This window comes from Tupaia chinensis, unplaced genomic scaffold, assembly GCF_000334495.1.
Source record: "Tupaia chinensis unplaced genomic scaffold, TupChi_1.0 Scaffold000627_1, whole genome shotgun sequence".
Classification (NCBI taxonomy): Eukaryota; Metazoa; Chordata; class Mammalia; order Scandentia; family Tupaiidae; genus Tupaia; species Tupaia belangeri.
This window is the reverse complement of record NW_006160147.1, coordinates 5,728,843-5,754,097: the sequence shown is the minus strand read 5'-3', so window position 1 is coordinate 5,754,097 and position 25,255 is coordinate 5,728,843. Positions and strand designations below refer to the sequence as shown.

Genomic DNA, 25,255 nt, shown 5'->3' with positions numbered 1-25,255 from the left:
CCCTGAATAAAAAACCCCCAAAAAAAAAAAAAAAAAAAAAAAAAAAAAGAGACCAAAAACAGGAGTCAATTTATCGCCAAGGAAACTTATTTCTAGTGCCAGATCAAGTCTTTGTTTTAACTGTTTATATTTTCAATAAAAATACCTGTAATTATTTAAATAAAATTTATATTAGATGAGTAGTACATTAATACATAGGTTACCATCTCTAGTCCCAAAGAAGCCAAGTTTAAGTTCTATCTACAAGCATGGGTCTTAATTAAATAACGTTGGTTTGGTTTTCTGAAGAAATGTGGGCTCCCTCAGCTCAAAAGGGTTGGTTCCCTTGTATATCTGACCAAGTGGGAATGCAGTCCATGTGCTATTAAAACAGGAGAAAGTTGTGGATAGGTTTTGTTCTTGATTATAATCATATTTAATACAACAGAATAAAGGGCCTGTGGACAACTAAAGTCACACTGAAAAGACACTTTGGTAAATGGATAAGGAATGTGTTTGCAGAGTTAGAAAAGCAGATTTAATACCAACTCCCTAGAGCAAGATTCCCTGGACTCTCAATGTCCTGCCATTATCATTGGCTATTGTGTGCCTCTGGATTCCTTCGAATTGTTTAAAACAAGGGAAATTGCTTTTTATTGACTATACTACAATTTGACCAGACCAAACATACCACAGAAACTAATCATTTCCCTTTGCTTAGTACCTACTAGCTCTGTGACCTTGGGCAAGTTACACATCTTCAAAACCACTGTTCTCTCAGCTGAAAATAATGAATAAATGCTCCATTCTAGGTTACTGTGAGAAGGAAAGAAAATAATGAACACAGAAACCTCTGCACAGCCCACAGTAAACACACACACAAAGGTTCTCTGAATAAAACACTGTCCGTACTCTTTGGTATGACCAGAAGAATGATAAAATCCTAAGAAATCCATCTTAGAAAAGGAACAGTGGCGATGCTCTGACTTCTTTAAGCTACTACTTATTCAGCTTTGGCACTAGGCTAAAAGTGCTCTTATCCACTATCACATTAAGCTTCAAAGACTTGACATAGGAATCGAGATCTTCATCTTGTAAATGAGCACACTGGGACTCAAAGGAGAATACATTAATCACTTGGGTTGACTTATTATGAAATGAAAAAACAGGATTCAAGCCAAGGTCTGACCAACTCCAAAGTATAAGCTCTTTGTTCTATATATTATCTTAAAAAACAAAACAACTATATAGAGAGAGCATGTATTCTCACTGGGGATGATAACATCCCAAGTTGGTAATTAAGGCAATAATTATAATATCTTTATATAGAAATAGATATATGTACACATACACAGTATATAACAGATATATAGAATATAAATAAAATACATATCAAGTTTCTTGGGGGGATGATTTAGGAAAAACATATCCAAAAAGATCCTTGGTGGAGAGAGGGTAAGAATAAATTTTTTTTTAATTAAGGAACACTGACATTCAGACAATGAAAGAATATTTTTGAAATTCACAATGCAAGCTCCACTTATAAGGCAAGTAGGAAGATCTGTAAAGATCAGTCAGTCTCTCTTAATGGAATTAAATAGGGGGAAAAAAAAGTCAAGCACTTCCAAAGTTCTAATATCATCTATATCATTCACTTGCATTGTGGTATAGCACTGTGGTATAATCAATAAAAGCAATTTCCTTGCAGTAGAATTTAGTTATCTTTAAAGTGAGGAAATGATCTGATTCACAGAATATACTGAAGAAATAGACACTTTTCAAGTTTATATCTTACAAGTGTAAGATCACAAAAAACGTTATTTATCAAACTTAGTAAGGAAGGAGTTTGCTTTTTACTTTTAAGTACAAGCTGAAATTACAACCAACACTTAGATCTAAGATTTCAGAGAAATCACAGTTAATACTTCAAGAATTTCAGAGGGAAAATATAAGCACTTGAAACCTTCACTGAATTTCACTAAGCAGGTAAGAAAAAGCTCCATCTATTAACCTCATTACTCCTGTGAATATCAAACCATTAAATCATGAGATTTTCCATTTGTGGTAATTTATTTCTATTTAGAATATAGGATGAACAGTGAATTCCAACTGTTGGAATCTTTTGAGATAAATCTTTTAGCTTAGGAGAAGTTCATTCAAAATATAAAATAACTAAACCAAATCAAAACAAAAACAAGAAAATATATATAAAAAAACAAAATTAATAATGGTAATAACAGTAATAAAATACCTGTTTTCAATTTTATCATCACTTGACTAAGTCATGCATGCATAAAACAGGGAACTTTGTACTTAATACGTTATTTAAAAATAAATGTTTTTTATAAAAGTGTTTCTTCTATTGGACATTACTGATCAGTATGCCAGGTTAGCTGTTATTACTCCTTAAACATTTCTTTTACCATCCTCTTTAAGAGTTTAATTTTCTTGTTACTGTTTAACATCAAATAATACATTCATAGACAAAATAAGAAACTGAACCAAATTCTAGAAGAAACTGCCACACAGACATGTTTTTGGCCTCATGTCTATAGCACCAGGATTTTTTTAAAAATAGATTTTTGTCATAGCACATGTGTGCTGGCTAGAGAGACAGTGAGAGGGAAAATGAAAATTCATCCCGAGGGGATGGCCACACCACAATCCCTTCTCCATTCTCCTCTTGGAATTTTGGTCATGTACACACACATGCTGTGTGATTTTTCAAGCCACCAGGTCCAGGACTTGACTATGGTTGGCCATGTGGGAGTCCAACACCTCAATCACCATGCCACCTGTTGGCCCCCCAAGGAATTTTTTAAAAAGGAAGAGGATGTGGGCAAAAGGAGCACCTAGAAATGGTCAAGGAGTAGTTTACAGTTAATTATAAAATACTGAGGCCGGAAGACTGTATCCTTGCGGTTCTTCAGCCCCTAGAACGATGCACTGAGACGACAGGCACACAGTTCTTGCTTGGTCGGCCAAATGATTTTAGTTGTCCTAAAATTACCTTGGAACAAGAACATGGTCGGGAATACACAGGAACATACCGAGTGCCTAATGGTGTCCATGAAACACGTCGATCAAATACATTTACCCGTTTTCTCTTAGGTATCCATAAGCACTGCATTTTGATAGTGTTCCTTAGACAGTTAAAAGACAATATTCTCTTCCAGGAATATGATTTGTGCACCCCACAATAATAATAACAAATCCTTTTAAGTGCTTGATAGTCAGACTTACCATATACAAAATAGATCGAACCTAAAAAAGAAAAGAAAATCACAAAAATAAAATTTAAGAAGTCAATGATTTGCTGATAATTGAGTGTACATAGACACACATACAGGTTAATAAACACTTGAAAGCACAAAAGCAACTCCAATTTCCATATCTAGAATAAATCATTATAAATAAATCTATGGAAACAATAATACTTTATTAAATTGAGTAATATACATACTACTGCCTCAACAGAGTCCCATTTTAAGCATATATTGTGATGAAGGATTATTGAATACCAAAACAAACACCTTCTAATTTGGCTAGATGACAAGTAAAACCAAACAAGTTTGATTAAGCTAAAATAATAACTATTGATCAAATCTTACTATCAGAAACCTAAGTCGCTTCTAGCAGATTCTATCAAAACTCAAAATTACCGTATCACTTTATTATGTAGAGCTTTCAATGACCATGGATGAAGCATTACAAAAATAATTCTATCTATAAATAAACACGTTTATAACAAATAAGCTGTTTTGTAGAATTATTTTGCCAGCAGGCACATGTAACTTGCTAGAGAGAGAGAGAGACAAAGAGATAAAAAAAAGATAAAGCAACCCCTATAGGGTGTGGTCATGCCATGATCCTTTCTCCTCCATTTCTTCATCCTACTGGGATTATGAGCAGGCATGCACAAACCACAGGGTTTGTGCAGCTGGACACGTGGGATCTGGCTCCTTAATCCCTAGGCTATGAGCCTAGCCCAATAAGCTGCTTTCTTAAGTGAGGTGAACAAATTTATTCAATAGTCTCTTTAGGATAGGTAGTATTACATAGCAGAAAAAGCAAGGCTTTGGAGAGACAAAAATGTGTTTATACTCGTATTTCCTTTCAATTAATTACTAAATATAAATCATGCAAGTTAATCTCCAAGTCTCTAAAGTAGTTATTTTGTAAGATTCTTGTAGGAATTCTGTTGGCAGATGGAAGGTACACAGTATTTGTCACTATAGACACTCAGGAAGAGGTAGCTATTATTTTTTTTCAGTAAGAGCTAAATGTGGTGTGTTATACTGTGCCCTAAAGAAATTGGGAACCAGCAGTTGGCGTAATGGCTATGTCACTGGATTCCTACGTAGTCGACCGCGGTTCACGTCCTGGACCCGGTGGCTTAAAACTCACGCCGGGCACGTGTGCATGCGTGCCCAAGATCCCGAGAGGAGAATGGAGAAGGGATTGCGGCGTGATCATCCCCCCTGGGGGGTGATTTCTCACTTTCTGTCTCTATGTCTCTCTCTGTGGTGATTTCTCGCTTTCTGTCTCTATGTCTTTCTCTGTCTGGCGAGTGCACGCGCCCTATAGCGAAAACCTCTCAAAAAAAAAAAGAAATTTATGAGACAAACTTTGATCCCAAGTTATGTTTTGATCACAGTAACTGACTCATTAGGTTTAACTGTCTTGTACATTTTTTTTTTTTTTGAGAGGTTTTTGTTATAGGACGCATGCGCTCACCAGAGACAGAGAGACAGAAAGCGAGAAATCACCCCCGCTGCCATCCCTTCTCCTCCATTCTCCTTTCAGGATCTTGGGCATGCACACGCGTGGCATGAGTTTAAGCCACCGGGTCCGGAACTTGAACCGTGGTCGACTACATGGGAGTCAGCGACATAGCCATTACGCTAACTGCTGATCCCATAACTGTCTTGTACTTTTTATAGAAAAAAATATTTCAGCTAAGTGAGTTCTATAATAAATTTATATAAAGTGAAACTTACGTCTCTTTGCTTCGTTCTATTAAAAATGGAGTATGTTTGGGCCACTGGTGGCATGCTTGTTAAGATGGTTGAATCCCATATGGCCAACTGCACAGTCCAAGTCCTAGATCTGGTAGCTTGAAAAACACACCACGTGAGTATGTGTGTATGCCTAAAACCCCAAAAGAAGGGAAACATGGAGAAAGTGGACTATGGTGTGACTATCACCTATGAGGGGGTTCTCACTTTCTTTCTGTTTCTCTCTGGCAGGTGCATGCACTCTCTAGCACACTTAAGGGGAAAAAAAAAAGAATGTATTCAACCTAAAAATGTTAAGACCTAGACATATTTTAAAAATGTAAGAAGTCAGGGTCAGGTAAGGCACAGTGGTAATGCAGCTGGACTCACAGGGGAATGGTACTTGGTTTGTATCCTGCAACATCTCTGAGCATGCCCAGTGTGTAAACATGCCTGTGATCCAGGTCAGCTGAGACTGGGGTAGACTGCGATATGAAATGCCCTGTTGGGGGTCCCTGTCTCTCTCCCTTTCTTTTTCCTTCTCTCTGTTTCTGTCTCTTTCCTTCAAGGAATAAAGATATGAAATTTTAAAATAAATTTAACAAGTCAAAAAACCCATTCAAGGATTAAAATTTGTGAACTAAGTCCAAATGAATTCACATAAACTACAAAACTTGTACTTTGTTGAGTATAAAAAGTTAGATAATGAAATGCATGATATACTGTTTATGTAAACATTAAAAAAGCATATAAAACAATACTTTGTACTACTTATCAATTCATGCATACAGGATAAGGTTGAAAACAAAGAGGAAGCAAGTTGACCAACCTCAGGGCAGTAACTGCCCTTAGAAGGAAAAAAAAAAAACAAAAACCAGAAGTGGGGAAATGGTACAAGTGAACTTTAACAAGATCCGAAATGTTTAAATTACTAGAGATCTGAGTAGTGGCAAAATAGGCTTTAAGATAACAGTTATGAAATGTCTGAGTTGAAAAACAACTACTTGATGCCATTGGAGAGCAGTCAAAAGCAAGCAGGAACTGAAGTTCCTCTATAAAGAGGGGAACTAAAAGGAAGTTATATTTGGAGTTTGGGTTTGTATATATGTGACTGAGGGGCCTTCCCAAGGTCTCATAGTGTAGGGAGTAGAGAGCTTCAGTCTCACTGGCACTGGCTTGAGAAACTGGAGGATGGCCTTTAGGCCCTTGTCTGCTGATAAAACAACTAAGAAAGTAAAGAGCTAATCTGAGGGCAATTACGTTTGTTTTCTAGACAGTTGAGGTGGATTATGCAAATATTTTAGAAAAGCTATTGAACTGTTCATTTATTCATTCATTTTAAGATAGGATCAAGCAAGGCCAGGAGGTGGTGTCGTGGCTGAGGCACTGGACTCCCATATGACTGACTATGGTTCAAGCCCTAGACCCAGTGGCTTGAAAAATCACGCCAGGCACAAACTTCCACCATAGCACGAGACTCATACTCTGGAAACCTGAACAATGTTAACTGACCTGAAGAAGAGCTCTCTTTGTCTTTAGAAATGGTTGTGGAATAAAATTGCGTGGTTGTCCTGGGAACAGATCCAACCTGTGTTGCTGTAATATGAGCAGAAGTGAGTCTTTGTGTAATCTGGAAACCCTTAGTCACTAGGACATGTGGGGTAGTGGACTTTGGTGTTCTTGGAAGACTTTGTGTAAATGAAGCTTTGGCTGTGGTAAATCTCCAGGTTGTTGGTGTGGTCTGTGTAGCAGAAGCGTTAGTCATGATGGGATGCTGGGCTGTTAGTGGGACCTTGGTAGACACAGCATTTAAAACGGAGGATATCTGAGAAGTTGCATGGGCCTTTGTGGCTGAATTGTTTGTGGTGATGAGTTTCTGAGGTGTTGGTGAGACTCCTGTAGCTGGAGTGTTTATTTTAGTGGGTTTCTGAAATGTTGTTGAGACTTCTGTAGTTGGAACATTTGTGGTATTAGATTTCTGAGGTGTTGGTGAGACTCCTGTGGCTGAAGTGTTTACTACAGTGTGTTTCTGAGGTGTTGGTGAGACTCCTGTAGTTGGAACATTTATGGTATTAGATTTCTGAGGTGTTGGTGAGATTCCTGAAGATGGAACATTTATTATAGTGGGTTTCTGAGGTGTCGGTGTAACTCCTGTAGCTGGGACATTTACTGAATTGGATTTCTGAGGTGTTGTTGAGACTCTTGTAGATGGAACATTTACTACAGTGGATTTCCGAGGTGTCGGTGAAAGTCCTGTAGATGGAACGTTTACTATAGTGGGTTTCTGAGGTGTTGGTGAGACTCGTGTAGCTGGGACCTTTTCTGTGGTGGATTTCTTAGGTGTTGGTGAGACTCTTGTAATTGGAACGTTTACTGTGGTGGGTTTCTGAGGTGTTGGTGGAACTGCTGTAGCTGGAACATTTACTGTGGTGGGTTTCTGAGGAGCTGGTGAGACTCCTGTAGTTGGAATGTTTACTGTGGCGGGTTTCTGAGGTGTTGGTGAGACTCTTGTGGCGGGTTTCTGAGGTGTTGGTGAGACTCTTGTAGCTGGAACGTTTACTGTGGTGGGTTTCTGAGGTTTGGGTGGAGCTTCTGTACCTGGAACATTTACTGTGGTAGGTTTCTGAGTTGTTGTTGGAGCTTTTGTACCTGGAGCATTTCCTGTAGTAGGTTTTTGAGTAGTTGTTGGAGTTTCTGTACCTGGAGCACTTCCTGTAGTAGGTTTTTGAGTAGTTGGTGAAGTCACTGTAGATGGATCTTTCCCTGTAGTAGGTTTCTGAACTGTTGTTGTGATACCAGGAAGAGGTGGAGATTTTCCTGTGGAAGAAAAAGGTTGAGGAAAAGAATTAGCTAAATATTGCTGAGTGATGATTTCTTAACAATTGCTTACTATGTGGTTATTCTGTTTTCTCTCCCTATGACTACCTAGATATGATTTTAAGAAGTCAAGTCTTGGGAACCAGCAGATGGCATGGTGGTGCTGGACTCTCCCACATGGTTGACCACAGTTCAAGTCCTGGACCTGGTGACTTGCTTTCTCGCTTTCCCTCTCTCTCTTTCTGTGTTTCTCTCTGGTCAAATTAAAATAAATGAATGAATAAATTAAAATTTTTTAATTTAAAAATCTATAGAAAAAGAAATCAAGTCTTATTGGGTATTTCTCAAGGAGCTAGAATGCTACATCACTCTTGCTTTGATATAAAGTATACCTACAGTGGACTAAAGCAGATTAATAAAGTACCATTGAAATACTTCCGCTGTTTTCTGTGTGGAAAAAAAGGAAACGACAGCAATTTCATTCTATGACATGCCTTTCTAATTTTCTCTCTAATTTCCTTTTTAGCTCACCCCTTAATCAAAAAATGACAGGATGTAATCACTGGATCGATGAAGATGTCAACCAGTTTACTTCTTTCAAGGACTTCAGAACATGTAAGTGAGCTTGGGAACTTGTTTTGTTTCCCTTCTTTTTAAAAATAATGTCAGCATGAGTAAAAATAACTCCTTTTTCTCCTCTTGTGCTGGTTACCAACTTTATATCTGTTAGTTTAGTCCCTCTTGAGATTTTAGGCCAGAAAACAAATCATGTGAAATATCCATTAGGAATATGTTCTGAGAATCACAAATCTATCAACATAGCAGTGTAATAGGTTTTCAGAGCCTGTTTGCCTTTGAGCAAACTCTCTGTAAGACAGTATTGAGTAGTGCTGAAGGATGAAAAGAGAATAGTCCAAAAACAGAGATAAATTCTGGGGGCAGAAAATATGAAATTCAGTAATATCAATAACTAACCAAGATCTTCTCAGCTGTCACAACTTGTGTCATCACTCCCTACAGCCCTCAGTTCAATTTAAGATTCTCCCTCCAATTTTATAAATCAGTTTATATTCTTTGTATAAACAAAATGTTTATATTAACTTACTGAAAATCACATGGTATGAACTGACAAATGTAAGCAAATACACTAAAAATGAGACATATAATAACCTATATGGGACCAGCAGTTGGCATAATGGCTATGTCGCTGGACTACCACGTAGTCGACCACAGTTCAAGTCCCAGACCCAGTGGCTTAAATTCACACTGAGCGCATGTGTGTGCGTACCCAAGATCCTGAGAGAATGGAGGAGATGGGACTGTGGTGTGGCCATCCCTCTTGGGGGATGATTTCTCGCTTTCTGTCTCTATCTCTGTCTTTCTGGTGAGTGCTTGCACCCTATAGCAAAAACCTCTCCAAAAAGAACAACCTATACATGTCGTGTATACATATATAAAAAACTGTGCTCCATAGAAAAATACAAATATGTATATGTTCAACATTTTATATTCCCAGGGAGTTTATAGAATTTCTCCAACCCATATACAGATGCAAGGATAAGAATAAAGCAAAAACATAACTATGCAAACTGATTACCTCTGCACATGGGTGGTGGGCCACTCCATTGTCCTTCATCATTTTTTGCCGTACAATAGAGAGTGTGTTCTCCAACCATAGTGAAGCCTTTATTACATCTGTACGTTACAGTCTGGCTATATGAGTAAGTTTCAACTTCATTTAGGATAAATCCATTTTCAATTTTTGATGGTTGTGGGCAATAAATAACTTAAAAAAAAAAACATCTTTTAAATAATTAAAATTGGCAGGTTATTTTTATAAATAATAAAACACGTCAAAGATTTCATTAAAAATATCAAAACCTATCATTTTTCTACGTTCAACATTATCAGCGAAGTATACCTATAAAAGCCTATTACATGATATGTAAGATATTTGAAGCTTTGAATGCAAATGCCTTAGAATGTGAGTGCTAACCTTAAGTCCCATGGGTACCAATTTAAATTTATCCATAAATCTGTTCCCAGATTTAGAACACATATGTGAAATAAGAATTGTGCACACATTACTCAAACATGCTTGAAAAAGGACATGCTGCAGTCCAGAGGTGACATAGGGAAAAAGTGAGGTAGCGGGTGGGATGAGTTTAAACCCAAGACTCACCCATCTTCCAAGACAGAATAGAGACTACTGCTCTTTATCCCACAAGGAAAATGATATCAAACAAGAGGATTTGGGGATTCAAGGAGTATGCTTGAAAAATAAGTACAGATTATTTTTGATAAAGCAAAATATCTTAAATGTCAGGATGACACTTTATCTTTTAGCAAAAAAATGTTGAGCATGTATTGACTTCCAGAGACTCATTCAAAATAAATCTTACTGAGCAGCTCTATTTGTAAACCAAGTAGAGTTACTCTACTTAAATTACAAAAAGAAACTGTCCCAGGCAGTTGCCCTAATTAAATATTCAATGGCTCCACATGCTCAAGAATCATGAAGTTTTCTTTTTTTTTTTTTCAAAGCAGAAAAGCATCGCTATCACATGTGTATCTCAAATTATATGACACCGAATGTACTTAAGCACCCAAAATATATTAGAAAACTGATGGAAGCAAGGAGAAACAATAAGTTATGCCAATTGACACTAAATTGTGGTATGCCATGACCTATACCAGAACTATTAGTTCAGTTCAAACTTTTCAAGTACCTCCTATCAGACATCATTCTATAAACGAAATTGCAAAATTGAAGTGTCTATGTCTTAAAGTACAAGGAACGACAGTTCCTATGTCTTAAAATTTAGTGAGGAAAGAGATACAAAAGAGATCATTTCAATACAAAATGTGAGGAATATCACAGAAGGATGTAAGTGGAATAGGAAGAGAGGGGAAGGGTGGTTTACCAGCCTGGGAAGTCTTCCCAAAGGACTAGGAGCTCCATTCCAATGAGGACAATACAGACAAGTAATGAAAGGGTTGAAAGACTTCTCAGGCTGAGGCAGCGACACAAGGAATGAAGAGGGTCATGAAAAACAGTGAGGTACACAGGGGACTAGTAGCAGGGAAGGCTGTGAAGTGTGGAAGAGTAAGTAGGCAGACGGTGCAAGCCCTGCACACTATGCTACAGAGTTTGAGCTTTGTAAGTGAAAGGACATACTAATGTGTACACATTTAAGAAAAAAAATTTTTAGAGATGGAAACTAGCAGTTAGCGTAATGGCTATGTCGCTGGACTCCCACGTAGTCGACCGCAGTTCGCGTCCCGGACCCGGTGGCTTAAAACTCACGCCAGGCGCGTGTGCGTGCGTGCCCAAGATCCCAAGAGGAGAATGGAGGGATTGCGGCGTGACCATCCCCTCTGGTGGGTGATTTTCGCTTTCTGTCTGTCTGGCAAGCGCCCTATAGTGAAAACCTCTCCAAAAAAAAAGAAAAAAAATTTTTAGAGAAAGATTTTTGCTGTAGGGCACGTATGTGCTTGCCAGAGAGACAGACAGAAAGTGAGAAATCACCCCCCCAGGAGGGATGGCCACGCCACAATCCCTTCTCCTTCACTTTCCACTCAGGATTTTGGGCGGGCACACACGCACACATGCCCAGCATGAGGTTTAAGTCACCGGATCCAGGTCTTGAACTGTAGTTAACTACATGAGAGTCCAGTGACGTAACCATTATGTCAACCTGCTGGTCTCCACATTTTTAAAATGTTAACAGAGGGTGCATGTGTTCATCAGACAGACCGTAGAAATACAAGAAAGCATCTTCCATGGGGAATGGTCATGCCACAATCCCTTCTAATCCATTTCTCCCTCTGTTGGGTCTTTGGGCACATATGTACATGCACCAAGCACTGTTTTTCAAGTTGCCAGGCATAGGACTCGAACCACATATTTGGTCATGTGGGATCCAGCTGCTATAAGCACCGCACCACTGGCTAGCCTGACACTAATATGTTAGAAATGTGCATATGTCAGCAGCATAGACCACCCCATTGCCTCAGTATGACCCTTGAACTGAGGCAATCAAGACTCCTACCTAGGCCCCACACTTTAAAATCCTGAGCTGTGGGTCTCCCCTTGATGTGTCTCTCCCCACTAAGTGGGTTATCTGAATGGGCTAGGAGGATGTACTCAATGGCAGGGCATCTTACTACCCTTTTCTCCATTCTAGAACATGTTCCAGAAACTAGCATCCAGAACTCGGTGCCAACAGCCCTTCCAAGACTTGGAAAGTCCCCTCACCGGTCCATATTCCCAAGGGTGGTCTACACTGCTGATATACTTACCTTTCTAATCTGAAGTACAAAAGAATTGGAATAAGGATCATGTGGTCATGGTGGACATGACCTGGGAGCATAGCTAAGCTGTGCACTTACACGTGTGTAGCTAAGTTGTGCACCTATGTGCAGAGTCAAGCGGTGCACTTACATGTGTGTAGCCAAGCTGTGCACGTATGTGTGTGTAGCTAATCTATGCATGTATGTGTGTATAGCTAAGCTGTATACATATGTGAGGTACATCAGAGAGGACCCCACTCCCTACACTATGGGAATGAGGAGGTCTATGTGAGACAGGGTGAGTCTTAGGTCAGGAATCTCCATTTATATTCTTGCCCAGGTGCTGAAAATGTCAGAGGTGGTCCCGATTGCAAACATCAAGATTAACGGAAATAAACTGTCAGAAGTAACAGACACGGAGGGTATACTCAGGAGGGAAAGCAAAATGTTGAATGATTAGTGAGACAGGAGTCAAGGTAAAGAGAGAGGTCTAAAATAAGACTTATTCTATAGCATGCACTGATTCAGGCCAGAAGGTAACAGTAGTCACCTGAAATTAATTTTGAAAAAGAAAATATGGGCAGAGAGACAAAAAGTATGTGGTTCAGATAGTGAGGCTTCCTTAAGAGGTAAACAAGTGCCACCTCTGTTTGACGTATAAGGAGAGTTCTCAAAAATGTTCCTAGTTCTTTCCTTCTTTTTTTTTTTTTTTTGAGAGGTTTTTGCTATAGGGCACATGCGCTTGCAAGACAGACAGAGACAGAGAGACAGAAAGCATGAAATCACCCCCCCAGGGGGGATGGCCACGCCGCAATCCCTTCTCCTCCATTCTCCTCTCAGGATCTTGGGCACGCACGCAAACGTGCCTGGCGTGAGTTTTAAGCCACCTGGACACAAATTGCAGTCAACTACATGGGAGTCCAGCAACATAGCCATTACGCTAACTGCTGGTCCCCCTAGTTCTTTCCTTCTTTACATCCATATCTCCTTATCCATAGTCACAGACATCAATTCATGTGTCTATATATAGGCCAAGGCTGTATACCTACAGTAAAACAGCTCACTGTTGAAGCTACTTCCCAAATCTATCTTTTTAGTATTGTCAAAACAGACAAGTAAGTTACGTAGAAAATCGAGACTAGATCTAGCTAGAGGAAGCAGGCTAAGAGGTTATTTAGGAAGAGGGGGCACTTCCCAGAAGAAGTCAGGTGTAGATGGTTACAGAATAGGAGAGAGGGATAAAAGCATTCAAGAGGGAAACCTGAACACTGAGATATGCACCATCCAGTTCAAAACACCAAAATTGGGAGCAGGACCATGGCCTAGACACGAACAAGCAAAGACAACGTGGGTTTGCAGCGTAAATGCTCCTCTGGTTAGGCTATGTGCTCAGTACCCACACTGCTACAAAATTCACCACAGCAGTTGCTTGTGAAAATGCCGGCTTCAGTCTGGGAGCCTGTTTGCCCAGACTTTGTGATCCGATGCCTGAGCCAGGAGGAGGCGGGGTCCACCTTCTCCTTGCTTTCCATCTCTAGTTTAGTATCATTTACATATCTCGTATTGGATAGTAGAAATGGGAAAGGTAGTTATGGGTAGCAATGATGAAGATTTAAGAAGAATGGTAATGAGGGAAAAGTTGTAGATCTAGAAGAATAGGCTCCTGATGAAGGCTTTAGGCTGTCTTCACATCAGTTAACCCACATTTCATACTACGGCGTATCAATCAATAAATGCTTAGTAAGTTATGCTAATTTAAAACACTAGAAAACCACTCTAGTTGGGACCAGCAGGTGGCACAGTGGTTAAGGGCGCTGGACTCCCAGCAGTTCGTGTCCCGAATCTTGGTTTCTTACTTTCTCTCTCTCTCTCCGTTCCTCTCTGGTCAAATTAAAATAAAATTAACTAATTCTTTAAAAAACAACAACAACAACAAAAAACTACTCTAGTTTTCTGCTCCTAATAATACAGAAGACTTAAACTTAGCAATAATTTTGATAGTAGGGTTTTCCAAGGATAAGTTGGGTATAGAAAAACCAAATGATGGAAGTAGAAAAACCAAAGGATGGGAGTAACAAAACCTACCTTTAAAAATGTTGCATTTGAGGGACCAGCAGTTTGCATAATGGCTATGTCGCTGGACTCCCACGTAGTCGACCGCGGTTCGTGTCCCGGACCCGGTGGCTTAAAACTCACGCTGGGCGTGTGTGCGTGCGTGCCCAAGATCCCGAGAGGAGAAAAGAGAAGGGATTGCGGTGTGGCCATCCCCCCTGGGGGGGGTGATTTCTCGCTTTGTGTCTCTGTCTCTGTCTGTCTGGCAAGCGCACATGTCCTATAGCAAAAACTACTTAAAAAAAAATGTTGCATTTGAAACTAGCAAATGGTGTAATGGTTATGTCGCTGGACTCCCACATAGTTGACTGTGGTTCAAGTCCCAGATCTGGCGGCTTAAAATTAATGCTGGGGTGACCAGCAGTTGGAGTAATGGCTATGTTGCTGGACTTCCATGGAGTAGACCGTGGTTTGAGTCCTGGACCCAGTGGCTTAAACTCACACTGGGCACATGTGCATTCGTGCCCAAGATCCTGAGAGGAGATTGGAGGAGAAGGGATTGCAGAATGGCCATCTTCACAGGGGTTGATTTCTCACTTTCTGTCTCTGTCTTTCTGGAGAGTGTACATGCCCTATAGCAAAAACCTTTCAAAACAGAAACAAAAAATTCATACTGGGTGCTTGTGTGTACGTGCCCAAGATCCTGAGAGAATGGAGGACAAAGGATTACAGCATGGTCATCCCCCTGGGGGGGTGATTAGTGGCTATCTGTCTGTTTCTCCGGCGAGTGCATGCACCCTATAGAAAAATTCCCTCTCAAAAAATTTGTAAAAGTTGCATATATTTTACTCTACTCCATTTTCAGGATCTGTGTCTCCTGAGCCATAAATTTGACTGGATATACTCATTATTTAGGATATTATTTCTGTGCCGTATCTTCTTTTGAGAAGTTATAATTTTTTTTTTGAGAGGTTTTTCACTATAGGGCGCATGCGTTCGCCAGACAGACAGAGACATAGAGACAGAAAGCGAGAAATCACCCCCCAGGGGGGATGGTCACGCCGCAATCCCTTCTCCTCCATTCTCCTCTCGGGATCTTGGGCACGCATGCACACGCGCCCGGCGTGAGTTTTAAGCCACCAGGTCCGGGATGCAAACCGCGGTCGACTACGTGGGAGTCCAGCGACATAGCCATTACGCTAACTGCTGGTTCCCAGAAGTTATAATTTTTCAAGTGCAGAAATCTATTACTTCTTCATTGGACCACCTCATTTCTTCAATGAAAAAATATGCCGCACTTTAAAACACTTCTAATTATCTCAGTTAACAATTATAATCCTGAAAAGAGGTATGTAAACAACACTGATTCTAAGAAAAATGAGGGGTTTGAAATCAGAGACCTGGGTTGAATGCCTTCTACTGTCACCTGTGTTAGGATGTGGGAGCAAGTCATATGCTCTCTGACTCAAAGTATTTTCTTCATGGGCCAGCTCCGTGGCCTCATGGTTAAGGGAGCAAATTCCATATGGCCAGTGGTGCAGCGTGAGTCCCGGATTGGGTGGCTTGTAAATACATGTGTGTCCTAACATGGAGAAGGGACTATGGTAAGTCCCTTCTCCATGGGAGATGCTTTCTCCTCTCCCTTTCTCTGACTCTGTCTCTCTCTGGTGATAGCACATACCCTCTAGCATAAAAAAAAAAATAAAAAAAAAGGAAAGAAAATATTTTCTTCCATAAAATCATGGGGTAGAAAAATCCCCAATCTTACTTGACCATTAGAAAGAATGCATAGGTGATTAGTGACCAAACACAATATAAACCTACATTTGATTTTAATTCTCATTCTACACCGAAGGATACTGAGGAGCAAGAAAACTTTGATTTATCTCCAGAGCTAACATCACAAAGAACATAAGAAAAGGTCTTCGAATGATCAAAGCCACTCCTGTATTCACGGGGCAGGGTACTATACACACTCTGCATAATGCTCAATGAACAGGAAGCAATTTACCGTACATTATTCAGCCTCACAACTTGAGGGCTTAGATTTTTAAAGTCTTACCTGTGCACACTGGCATGCTTTCACTCCACCCGACATTTGTATCCAAAATAACACAGAAACTAGTAGACGGACCCAGTAATTTATACCTAAAGCAGTGAGGAGATGAAATAAAGTTCGAGTTATTCTCACAAATATTTCACTTTCTTCAAATTCTCTAGATTATCCTTTTAAAATGTTTACTACACTAGTAGATGGAGACAAAACAGCTGATAAAATCCATTTGACATTTTTTTAAGAGAGATTTTTGCTATAGGGTGCGTGTACTCACCTGACAGAGACAGAGAGACAGAAAGTGAGAAATCACCTTCAGGAGGATGGCTGTACAATTCCAGCTCCTCCATTCTCCACTCAGGATTTTGGGTGCACATGCACATGCGACCGGCATGAGTTTTAAGACACTGGGTCCAGGACTCAAACAATGGTTGACTACATGGGAGTCTAATGACCCAACCATTACGCTATCTGCTGGTTCCACCTATTTGACATTTTAAAGTTAAAGAATAATATTAGGTTTAAAAAGGTAATATCCAGGAGCCAGCAGGTAGCATGGTGGTTAAGGTGCTGGACTCTCACATGACTGACTGTGGTTCCAGTCCCAGACTTGGTGGGAATCACATTCATACATACCCAAAATCCCAGAAAAAATGGAGAAGGGGGGTGATTTCCCACTTTCCTGTTCTATCTCTCTCTGGCAAGCCCACATACTCTATGGCAAAAACCTAAAATAATAATAATACTATAGATAATTGAATATTTTATATTTCTGGGTTCTAAAAGATCAGTACAAGCTGACTCATGGAATAATAGAATGTACGTATATCTAAAGAGTTCAAAGTACCCTCTAGATTTATATTAATGATGCAACTGACATCTCTGTTTACTAGAGGAGATAAGTGATACTAATACTTATATTGTCTAAAGTCGTGTCTCCAATCTTCTGGGCACCAGGAACCAGCCTTGTGGAAGGCAACCCCTCCATGGATGGGGTTGAGGGACTGGTCCTATGATGACGCAAGCACATCACATCCACTGTGTACCCCCTTTCCACCACCACCATGTTGTAACACACAATGAAATCATCAAATAGGGTTCGCACTCCCATGAGAATCAAATACCACCGCTGATCTGAGAGGGCAGAGCCCAGGTGTCAATGCCAGTGATGGGAGTGGCTGCAAACACAAAGGACGCTTGTTTGCTGTCTGCTGTCTACCCGCTGCTGCACAGCAACAGTCGGAAGAACAGGGAAACACACGTACACACAGAGTAAAATAGCATAATTTAATTTGCTGATATTAAATTAGAGAGCGAAGGTAAGATTTTCAACAGTGCTTTAGATATCGATGGTTTTCTATGAGTGAGTTCCTTTTTTTTTACCACATAGAGAACTACAAAAGACCTTTAGGCTAGAATGAAATTTTCACACTAGGAATGTTTTTAACCCATAATATTTCGCAATAGTTTTTTCATATAGAAAAAACCCAAATGTGGGTGTGGCATGGAGGTTGAAGTAGTTGGATGATGTGGCCAATGGAGGAGTTCAAGTCTCGAACGTGGTGGCATGAAGAACTTGCTAGGAGAGTGTGTGTGTGTGTGTGTGTGTGTGTATGCACACGTGTGAGTGTGTGTGTACCCGAAATTCTGAGAGAACAGAAGTACCCGGGGGGTGGGGGTACTTTCTCACTTGCTCTGTTTCTCCAGTGAGCACACATGGCCTACAGCAAAAACAAACAAATGGGAAGAAAAAACAACATTCTCAGATAAACAAAAACTAAAAGAATTTACCAACACCAGACCAGATCTCCAAGAATTTCTCAAGAGAGTGTTGTATCAGGAAAATTAAATATAGACACACAGAAATAAGAGTTCAAAAACTAAGAAAATGGCCAACCTAATCGTAGGGACAAGTCTGGAGTTGAATATTGTATCCCAGAATTTAATCGGAAAGATTGAACCACAACAGAAGATAGATTAAGTACATGAGACTGAACTGGTGAAATAGCATTTTATGACTTTTGACTAAAACATTACTCATTTTCTTCTAGGCTTTGTTGTCTGGTTTTAAGGATTTCTGTCCTGTCTTGAGCTGTCGACAGGTTCATGTACCTACCATTTGAACAGAATCCTAATTTGTTTCCTGGCTTTAAGTTTTAAGCAAAGTTCCTCAGCAGTTCTTTGATTTATTAAAGTTAAAACTGCTTTTCTTGAAATTACCAGCTAAACTTATATATATATATATATGTGTGTGTGTGTACATATATACACACACACATATATATGTAAAAAACTAGGAATGGAAAATTACTGATGATAACATGCATGATTAAGCCACTATGCAGTATATTCTGGATGGGAAATCACATTTTGTATGCTGTGATGATGCTTAGGGAATGAATGTAAATTAATAAAAAAAAAGTTTCAGAAAAAAAAAGTTCATGGAAATATGTTCAATAGGAAAATCATGTATGAATTTCAAAAAGTTTTTGTACCAAAATAAATCCATACTTTAATTGTAAAAAAATAAACAAAATAAGAGAAAAAAAAAGAAAACAAACAAAAATCCATATATAAAGCCATTATTTAGCTCAATTAAAAATTGGATTCGGGGGTCAGTAGGTGACACAGGGGTTAAGGTGCTGGAATTTCACATGGCCAACTATGGTCTGAGTCCTGGATGCAGCACCTGAAACTCACGCCAGGGGCATATGTGTGCGTGTGTGCGTGCGTGCCCAAAATCTCGAGAGGCACGAGAAGGAGGAGAAGGAATTACAGTGTGTTTATCTCCTCCTGGGAGATGATTTCTCACTTTCCCTCTTTCTGTCTCTCTGGCAAGCACATGCACTCTACAGCAAAAATCTCTCTTAAAAAAAATTGATTTCGGGCCAGGAGGTGGCATGGCAGTTAAGGCAGCTAGATCACACATGGCTAAATACATGGTTCAACTCCAGGACCCTGCAGCTTGAAAATTTTGCCAGGTACATATGTGCGAGCTCAAAATTCAGAGAGAAAAAATGGTAGAGAAGGAACTACAGCGTGATTTCTCACTTTTCCTCTCTTTCTCTCCAGAAAGCACATACACCCCATGGCAAAATTTTAAAATTAAAAAAAAAAAAAAAAGAAAGATGTGGGCAGCAGGTGGTGTGGTGGGTGGGATGCTGGACTCCCACATGGCTGACCATGGTTCTAGTTCTGGACCAGGTGGCTTGCTATCTCACTTTCTCTTTCTCTTATTCTGTCCCTCTCTGGTCTAAAAAAAATTAAAAAAATAAAAAAAAAAAACTTAACGTGGGACCAGCAGTTAACGTAATGGCTATGTCGCTGGACTCTATGTAGTCAACTGCAGTACGTGTCCTGGACCCTGTGGCTTAAAACTCACATTGGGCGTGTGTGTGTGCATGCCCAAGATCCCAAGAGGGGAATGGAGGAGAAGGGATTGTGGCGTGGCCATCCCCCCTGGGGGGGTGATTTCTCGCTTTCTGTCTCTCTCTCTCTCTGTCTTTCTGGCGAGTGCACGCACCTTATAGCAAAAACCTCTCCAAAACAAACAAACAAACAAACAAAAACTTAACATTATTTTAAAAAAAGAAAGAAAATTGGTTTTACATTAATGCTTGGAGGATTGGTCTTTGTACAAGTACTACCAACATATCTCAAATTTTTTTTCTCTATTAATCATATGTAAAACTTTGTATTAAATCACATAAGTACTGTAATTTAAGAATTTTAGAGAACTAGGGCAGATGGCATAATGGTTACGTAGCTGGACTTCAACATAGTTCACCACAGTTCCAGTCTCAGACCTGGTGGCTTAAAACTACTCACACTGGGCATGTGTGCATACATGCCCAAATTCCTGAGAGAAGGGATTGCAGCATGGCCATTCCCCTCTTGGGGTGATTTCTCATTTTCTGTCTCTTTCTCTCCAGCGAGTACACATGCCCTATAGCAAAAATCTCTCTATATAAAAATAAATAACAATTTAGAGAACTAGTTGATACAACTGATTTTCTTTTCTTTCCCCATTTTACCAAAGTTAACTCATAATAAAGGATCTTTAAAGAGAAGGATTATTTCAGTTGCTACCAACCAGTAAACACACAAATTTAACATTCTGCATTTTAAATCTGAACTTGCCTTTTCACTTTTTAAATACAGAGTTCCAGGATGCAAAACTTACCCTTCGTTACACGAGAAGGTGATGGATGAACCAAACAGTATGTCAGTCTGTATGTTGACCACACCATTTGTTAGATCTCCAGGATTAGGACATGATTTTTCTACAAGGAAATACAAATGGATTTTTTTTTTCATTAAATTATCAGATCCAAATAATAAAAAGGTAACATTTAAAGTGGCAAGTATACTGATTAGCTTAAATCATTAAATCAACCAGCTAATCATTTCGCAATGTAAAAAAGATTACGAGGATAAAAGGGCCAGCAAATGGTGCGGTGGTTGAGGGCACTGGACTCCCAAATGGCCGACCGCAGTTTGAGTCCTGGACTTGATTTCTTTCTCTCTCTCTCCTCTCTCACTCTGTCCCTCTCTGGTCAAATTAAAACATAAATAAATAGGTGCTGTAGTAGTTCAGGATGCTGGATTCCCATGTAATCAGCCACGGTTCGAGTCCCGATTCTGGTGGCTTAAACTCATGCCAGGCACATGTGCATGCATGCCTAAGATCCTGAAAGGAGAATGCAGAAGGGATTGTGGCATGGCCAACTCCCCTGGGGGATGATTTCTCACTTTCTGTCTCTCTCTGGCGAGTACACAGGCCCTATAGCAAAAACCTCTCTATTAAAAAAAATACACACACACACACATACTTAAATAAAATACTTATAAAAAAAGATTACCAGGCATAGGGGCCAGCAGGTAGCCTAGTGGTTAAGGCAGCTGGGTCCCACATGGCTGACTACTTGGTTCAAGTCCTAGACCCGGTGGTGTGAAAAACACTGGGTGTGTGTACATGTATACCCCAAATCCCACGAAAATGGAGGACTGCAGTGTGGTGATCCACCCTCTGGGCAGAGGGGTAACTTTCTTGCTTTCCCTGTCTATCTCTGTGACTGGTGAATGCATGTACTCTATAGCAAAAATCTTTTAAAAAGAATCCTAAGTATATATATGCAAATCATCATCTGAACCCTTTCTTATTCTTAGACTTCATTTATAAGTTAAAGAATAAAACCTAGCATACTTAGACTATATACTTGTTTTGTTTTAGGTAACCTCAAATGAATTAAATGTGAAATGTGTGGGTAAGTATTTTTATCATCTATTTTGTCTAATTAAAAATAATCTGATTCTCATGGTTCTTTTAAAAATCACTGTGAATAACACAAAAGAGATTGAGCACAAACACAGGGAGAGATACTATTTCCTCAAACAGCAAACGATTGGGAACACTTTAAAATTATACTTACTTTTACAGAATTCACCTGGTGTGGACCATGTTAAATCCTGAAGGCAAGTTAGTCTTGGTGATTTAGACGGGTCCCTCCTGTAGCCCAAACGGCACTCATATTCCACAGTGGACCCCACTGGGAAACTATTCTGCTCGCTGAAAGGCTTTTTGAGTGAAGCGTAAATTAGCCTGGGTGGCGCTTCACAGCTACCTAAAAGTTAACAAAAGCAAAAAAAGAAACACAAGAAAAATTGTTTTAATTACCTAGAATTACCTAGTTCTTAAAACGGCCCCTTTTCTTTACCTCTTAACACATATTTAAATATATCATTATTACTCTACCATTTGCAATGTCTCAAAGGTATTCGCACGCGTACTTCCCTTTGCTAGTTACTACTGGCCTACGAAGTCCGTTTGCTTCTATCTACACATCGCTATCTGCTCTTCAAAAGCATAACCCATTTACGTTACCTGGCACAGTTCTGGCACTCAATAAATGGTAGCACCTTTCCACTGCCCTAAAGAATTACACAGCACCATGTGTCACAGGGAGATTCTGTATCACAGAACAGGTATTGCCAGACCCCTGGAGTTACAGCCTGCATAACAGTAACAATATAATAGCTAATACTCACTGTGTACTATTAAATGTTTTACACATATAAAACTCCCGCAGATCCCCATGATCCATGGGGAAAAGGATCAGGTGACCCAATTATGAACATAAGTACTTACAAACTATAAGCGGCCCGGCAAATGTTTATCAAGAGCGCTATCACATAGTGCCAGGGACATTAAATTTATAGTCAAAAGGCCCAAGTTTGAAGTTACTTAGCTTTGGGGGGCCTTACATCAGTCACCTCTCAACATGGAGGCCAGTCAGGTGCAGCACTGGCACTGCAAACTTCCATGTCACCGCAATAAATCCTAAACCACGTTTTGTTTTGCTTTGTTTTGTTTTTAAAATAATGAGTGGGGAGGGGTTTATTTGCTCTCAACTTTCTTAGTCTTTAATTAACTGACAAGACACAAGGCCTAGCAAGTGCTTGTCAGCACCAATGTCTCATTGGGTTGTTTGGAGGATTAAATAAAATAACACAGGCAGAAGAGTTATAAACTCTAAAACGTGGCACACGTGGCAAAGATAAAATGTCAAACGTGACATACATACAAAGATAAACTAACACGCAATACACGTGCGGAGGCCTATGCACTTTGTCTACTGCCTTCTATCATAGGAAAAAAAAAAGATACAAAGTTAAAAGTCCATCTCATAGAAGTAGTTGAGGCAATTTCTGTATTTACTGTAGCTCCCACTGATCCAACTTGCTCAAAGGCAGGAATCAAGTCTTCCTTTTTCCTTTTTCTTGTATGACCTCAAAGTCAATATAGAACTATGGAACAACCGATTTTGAAACCAATACAGAAAGCTTTTAAAATGCCACTAGAGTTGTACTTGGAAAGTCCCACTTTACCAAATAAAATGTTAAAAAAACCAGTTCACCTATGTTACGTGTCTCTAGGTAATCGCCAAATTCGTTCATACATAATCTACTCCCTAAACAGTACCCGCTGTTTATTTTCTTTATTAGTCGGTTCAGGAGGCAGTGTTAGGAAGAAATGCCTTCAATTAGCAGGGGTATTAAGTGCCAAGGTATACCCCTGGGGCTCAATGCTAGAAAACTATCAATTACCAGCCATTCTGAAGACATGCCAAACCGAACAAGATGCAGTCCACTCCCACAACTTTCCAAAAAGAACCGAAGCACTTACCATTACAGAATCCGCCCAGAAAACTGTCAATTACCAGCCACTCTGAAGAGATACCAAACTGAGTAAGAGGCATTCCCTTCCCACAACTTTCCAAAAAGAACTAAGAACTTACGATTACAGAATTCTCCAAGATCTGACCACTTATTATTAACACAGGTCACTGAGTCTGGCATGCCAGGGACTTTTACAAAGCCTTCATTACATCTGTATGTTAACACATGTCCCTCAGAAAAATTCGTAGAACCTCCCAAATCTGGCTGGGCATTAGGTACATCTGGGGGAAGGCCACAGTCACCTGGGGAGGAAAAGCAGAACTAAAGAAATAGCGCTTTTTTCTTTTCTTTTTTTAAAATTTTATGATTTCTTATTTATAGTCAGTCATTGCACATCTCTATAGCACACAATATATCGTTTTCAAAGCATGCAGGCAGTATGTGACAATCAAGTCATACACGGCATTGCAACAGAGAATTTCACATTCTTCTTTCTGTCGGTTCAGTGTTTCTTCCCCAGAACCCCTCCCAGCGCGTTTTCAATTCTGAGCAACACCCTTCCACAGACGGAGAATAAAGGAAGCAGTAAAAAAAAAAAAAAAAAAAAAAGGGGGGGGGACGTTTCCACCCGGTGTTGAATAGTCATACCGAGCCCTTGTTAGGCCTAGTGTCTTGTCAATTAATTCAAGAATGAACCGGGTGGAGAGCAAATAAACTCCTCCGTCTGATTAAAAAAAAAAAAAGCCAGTGGCGGTGGTTGAGGCAGCTGGATCCCACATGGCCAACTGCCGGGTTGGAGTCCCGGGACGGTGGTTTCACAAACACACATGCTCGCGCGCCCAAAATGCTAACAAAAGGGTGCAACGTGGGTACCCCACCTGGGGAGTGCTTTTTTTTTCTTTTTATTTTTTGGAGAGATTTTCGCTATAGGGCTCGTGCGCTCGCCAGACAGACAGAGAGAGACATACAGACAGAAAGCGAGAAATGACCCCCCAAGGGGGATGGTCACGCCGCAATCCCTTCTCCTCCATTATCCTCTCGGGATCTTGGGCACGCACGCACACGCGAAAGCCACCGGGTCTGGTACGCGAACCGCGGTTGACTACGTGGGAATCCAGCGACATAACCATTACGCTAACTGCTGGTTCCCTCTGGGGAGTGCTTTTTCACTTCTCTTTCTCTGCCTCTCAGGCGGGCGAGTGTACCACCCTCAAGCGAATTTAAATTAAAAAAAAAAAAAAAAAAGAGGGGGGGAGGGTTGGCTTAGAACTGCTCGAGAGAACATGTGAGCTTGGACGCCCGGTGGTGCACCCCGCTAGTCTGTGCTGAGTCAGGCGGGAGTGCGCAGCTCTGAGCCTTAGCGCTTAAAAAGTAGAGCTGTTTGCGGGGTTCGGAACTCACAGTTTGGGCCCTCCCTTCCAAGTTCCGCAGACTCATCCCGCGGGTCCTCCGCCCTCTGCACCTACCCTAAAAGCCCCGCCAACTGGGGGCCGGCCTAGCGCGACCCCCACGTGCTGGTCAGCAGCCGAGCTCCTCTTCCAGGGGCACCAACGCGGTCGCCCCCGGGCGGCACCTCCCAGGCCCCTCCCACACAGCCTCGGGGCGGAACCAGCCCCGCTGGTCCCGGACCCTACTTACCGCGCACAGCCCGGGGACACGCGAGCAGCAGCAGCAGGGCCAGCCCCCAGGGGAGGTGCAATCCTGCGGGGACGCTCGGCCAGGCACTCATGGCGCGAGGGCACGGGGACAGGCCCAGGGCTGGGCGACTCCGGCGGCGGCGGCAGCGAGAGGAGGCCAAATTTCAACTTATGTTATTGTTTGCAATGCAAAATTCTTTACTACTTTGGAGGTCAACAAATGGTAGCTGCTACTTATTGGAGTTTTT

At 40.6% G+C, this 25,255-nt stretch overlaps 1 protein-coding gene across 18 annotated transcripts in view; it reads right to left on the bottom strand.

The window, feature by feature from the left end:
• The window catches only part of CD55 (CD55 molecule (Cromer blood group)), a 32,331-nt gene extending 7,172 nt beyond the window's left edge, over window positions 1-25,159 (bottom strand). For 4 of the 18 annotated variants that reach the window (XR_003551203.1, XM_006159299.2, XM_006159296.3 and 1 more), the window contains exons 1-9: window positions 25,009-25,159; window positions 23,490-23,672; window positions 21,624-21,815; window positions 20,375-20,474; window positions 16,201-16,286; window positions 9,391-9,579; window positions 7,575-7,793; window positions 6,489-6,572; window positions 3,223-3,243 (exon numbers count right to left, since the gene is read on the bottom strand). Coding sequence is in view for 15 of the 18 variants with exons in the window: in XM_006159299.2 (XP_006159361.1) it covers window positions 3,223-3,243; window positions 6,489-6,572; window positions 7,575-7,793; window positions 9,391-9,579; window positions 16,201-16,286; window positions 20,375-20,474; window positions 21,624-21,815; window positions 23,490-23,672; window positions 25,009-25,099 (1,165 nt within the window). In the remaining 3 variants the exon portion in view is untranslated. The remainder of the gene's footprint in view (window positions 1-3,222; window positions 3,244-6,488; window positions 6,573-7,574; window positions 7,794-9,390; window positions 9,580-16,200; window positions 16,287-20,374; window positions 20,475-21,623; window positions 21,816-23,489; window positions 23,673-25,008) is intronic. The other 14 variants (XR_003551204.1, XM_006159308.2, XM_006159303.3 and 11 more) reach the window with 6 other exon arrangements.
• Window positions 25,160-25,255: the final 96 nt, after the last annotated feature.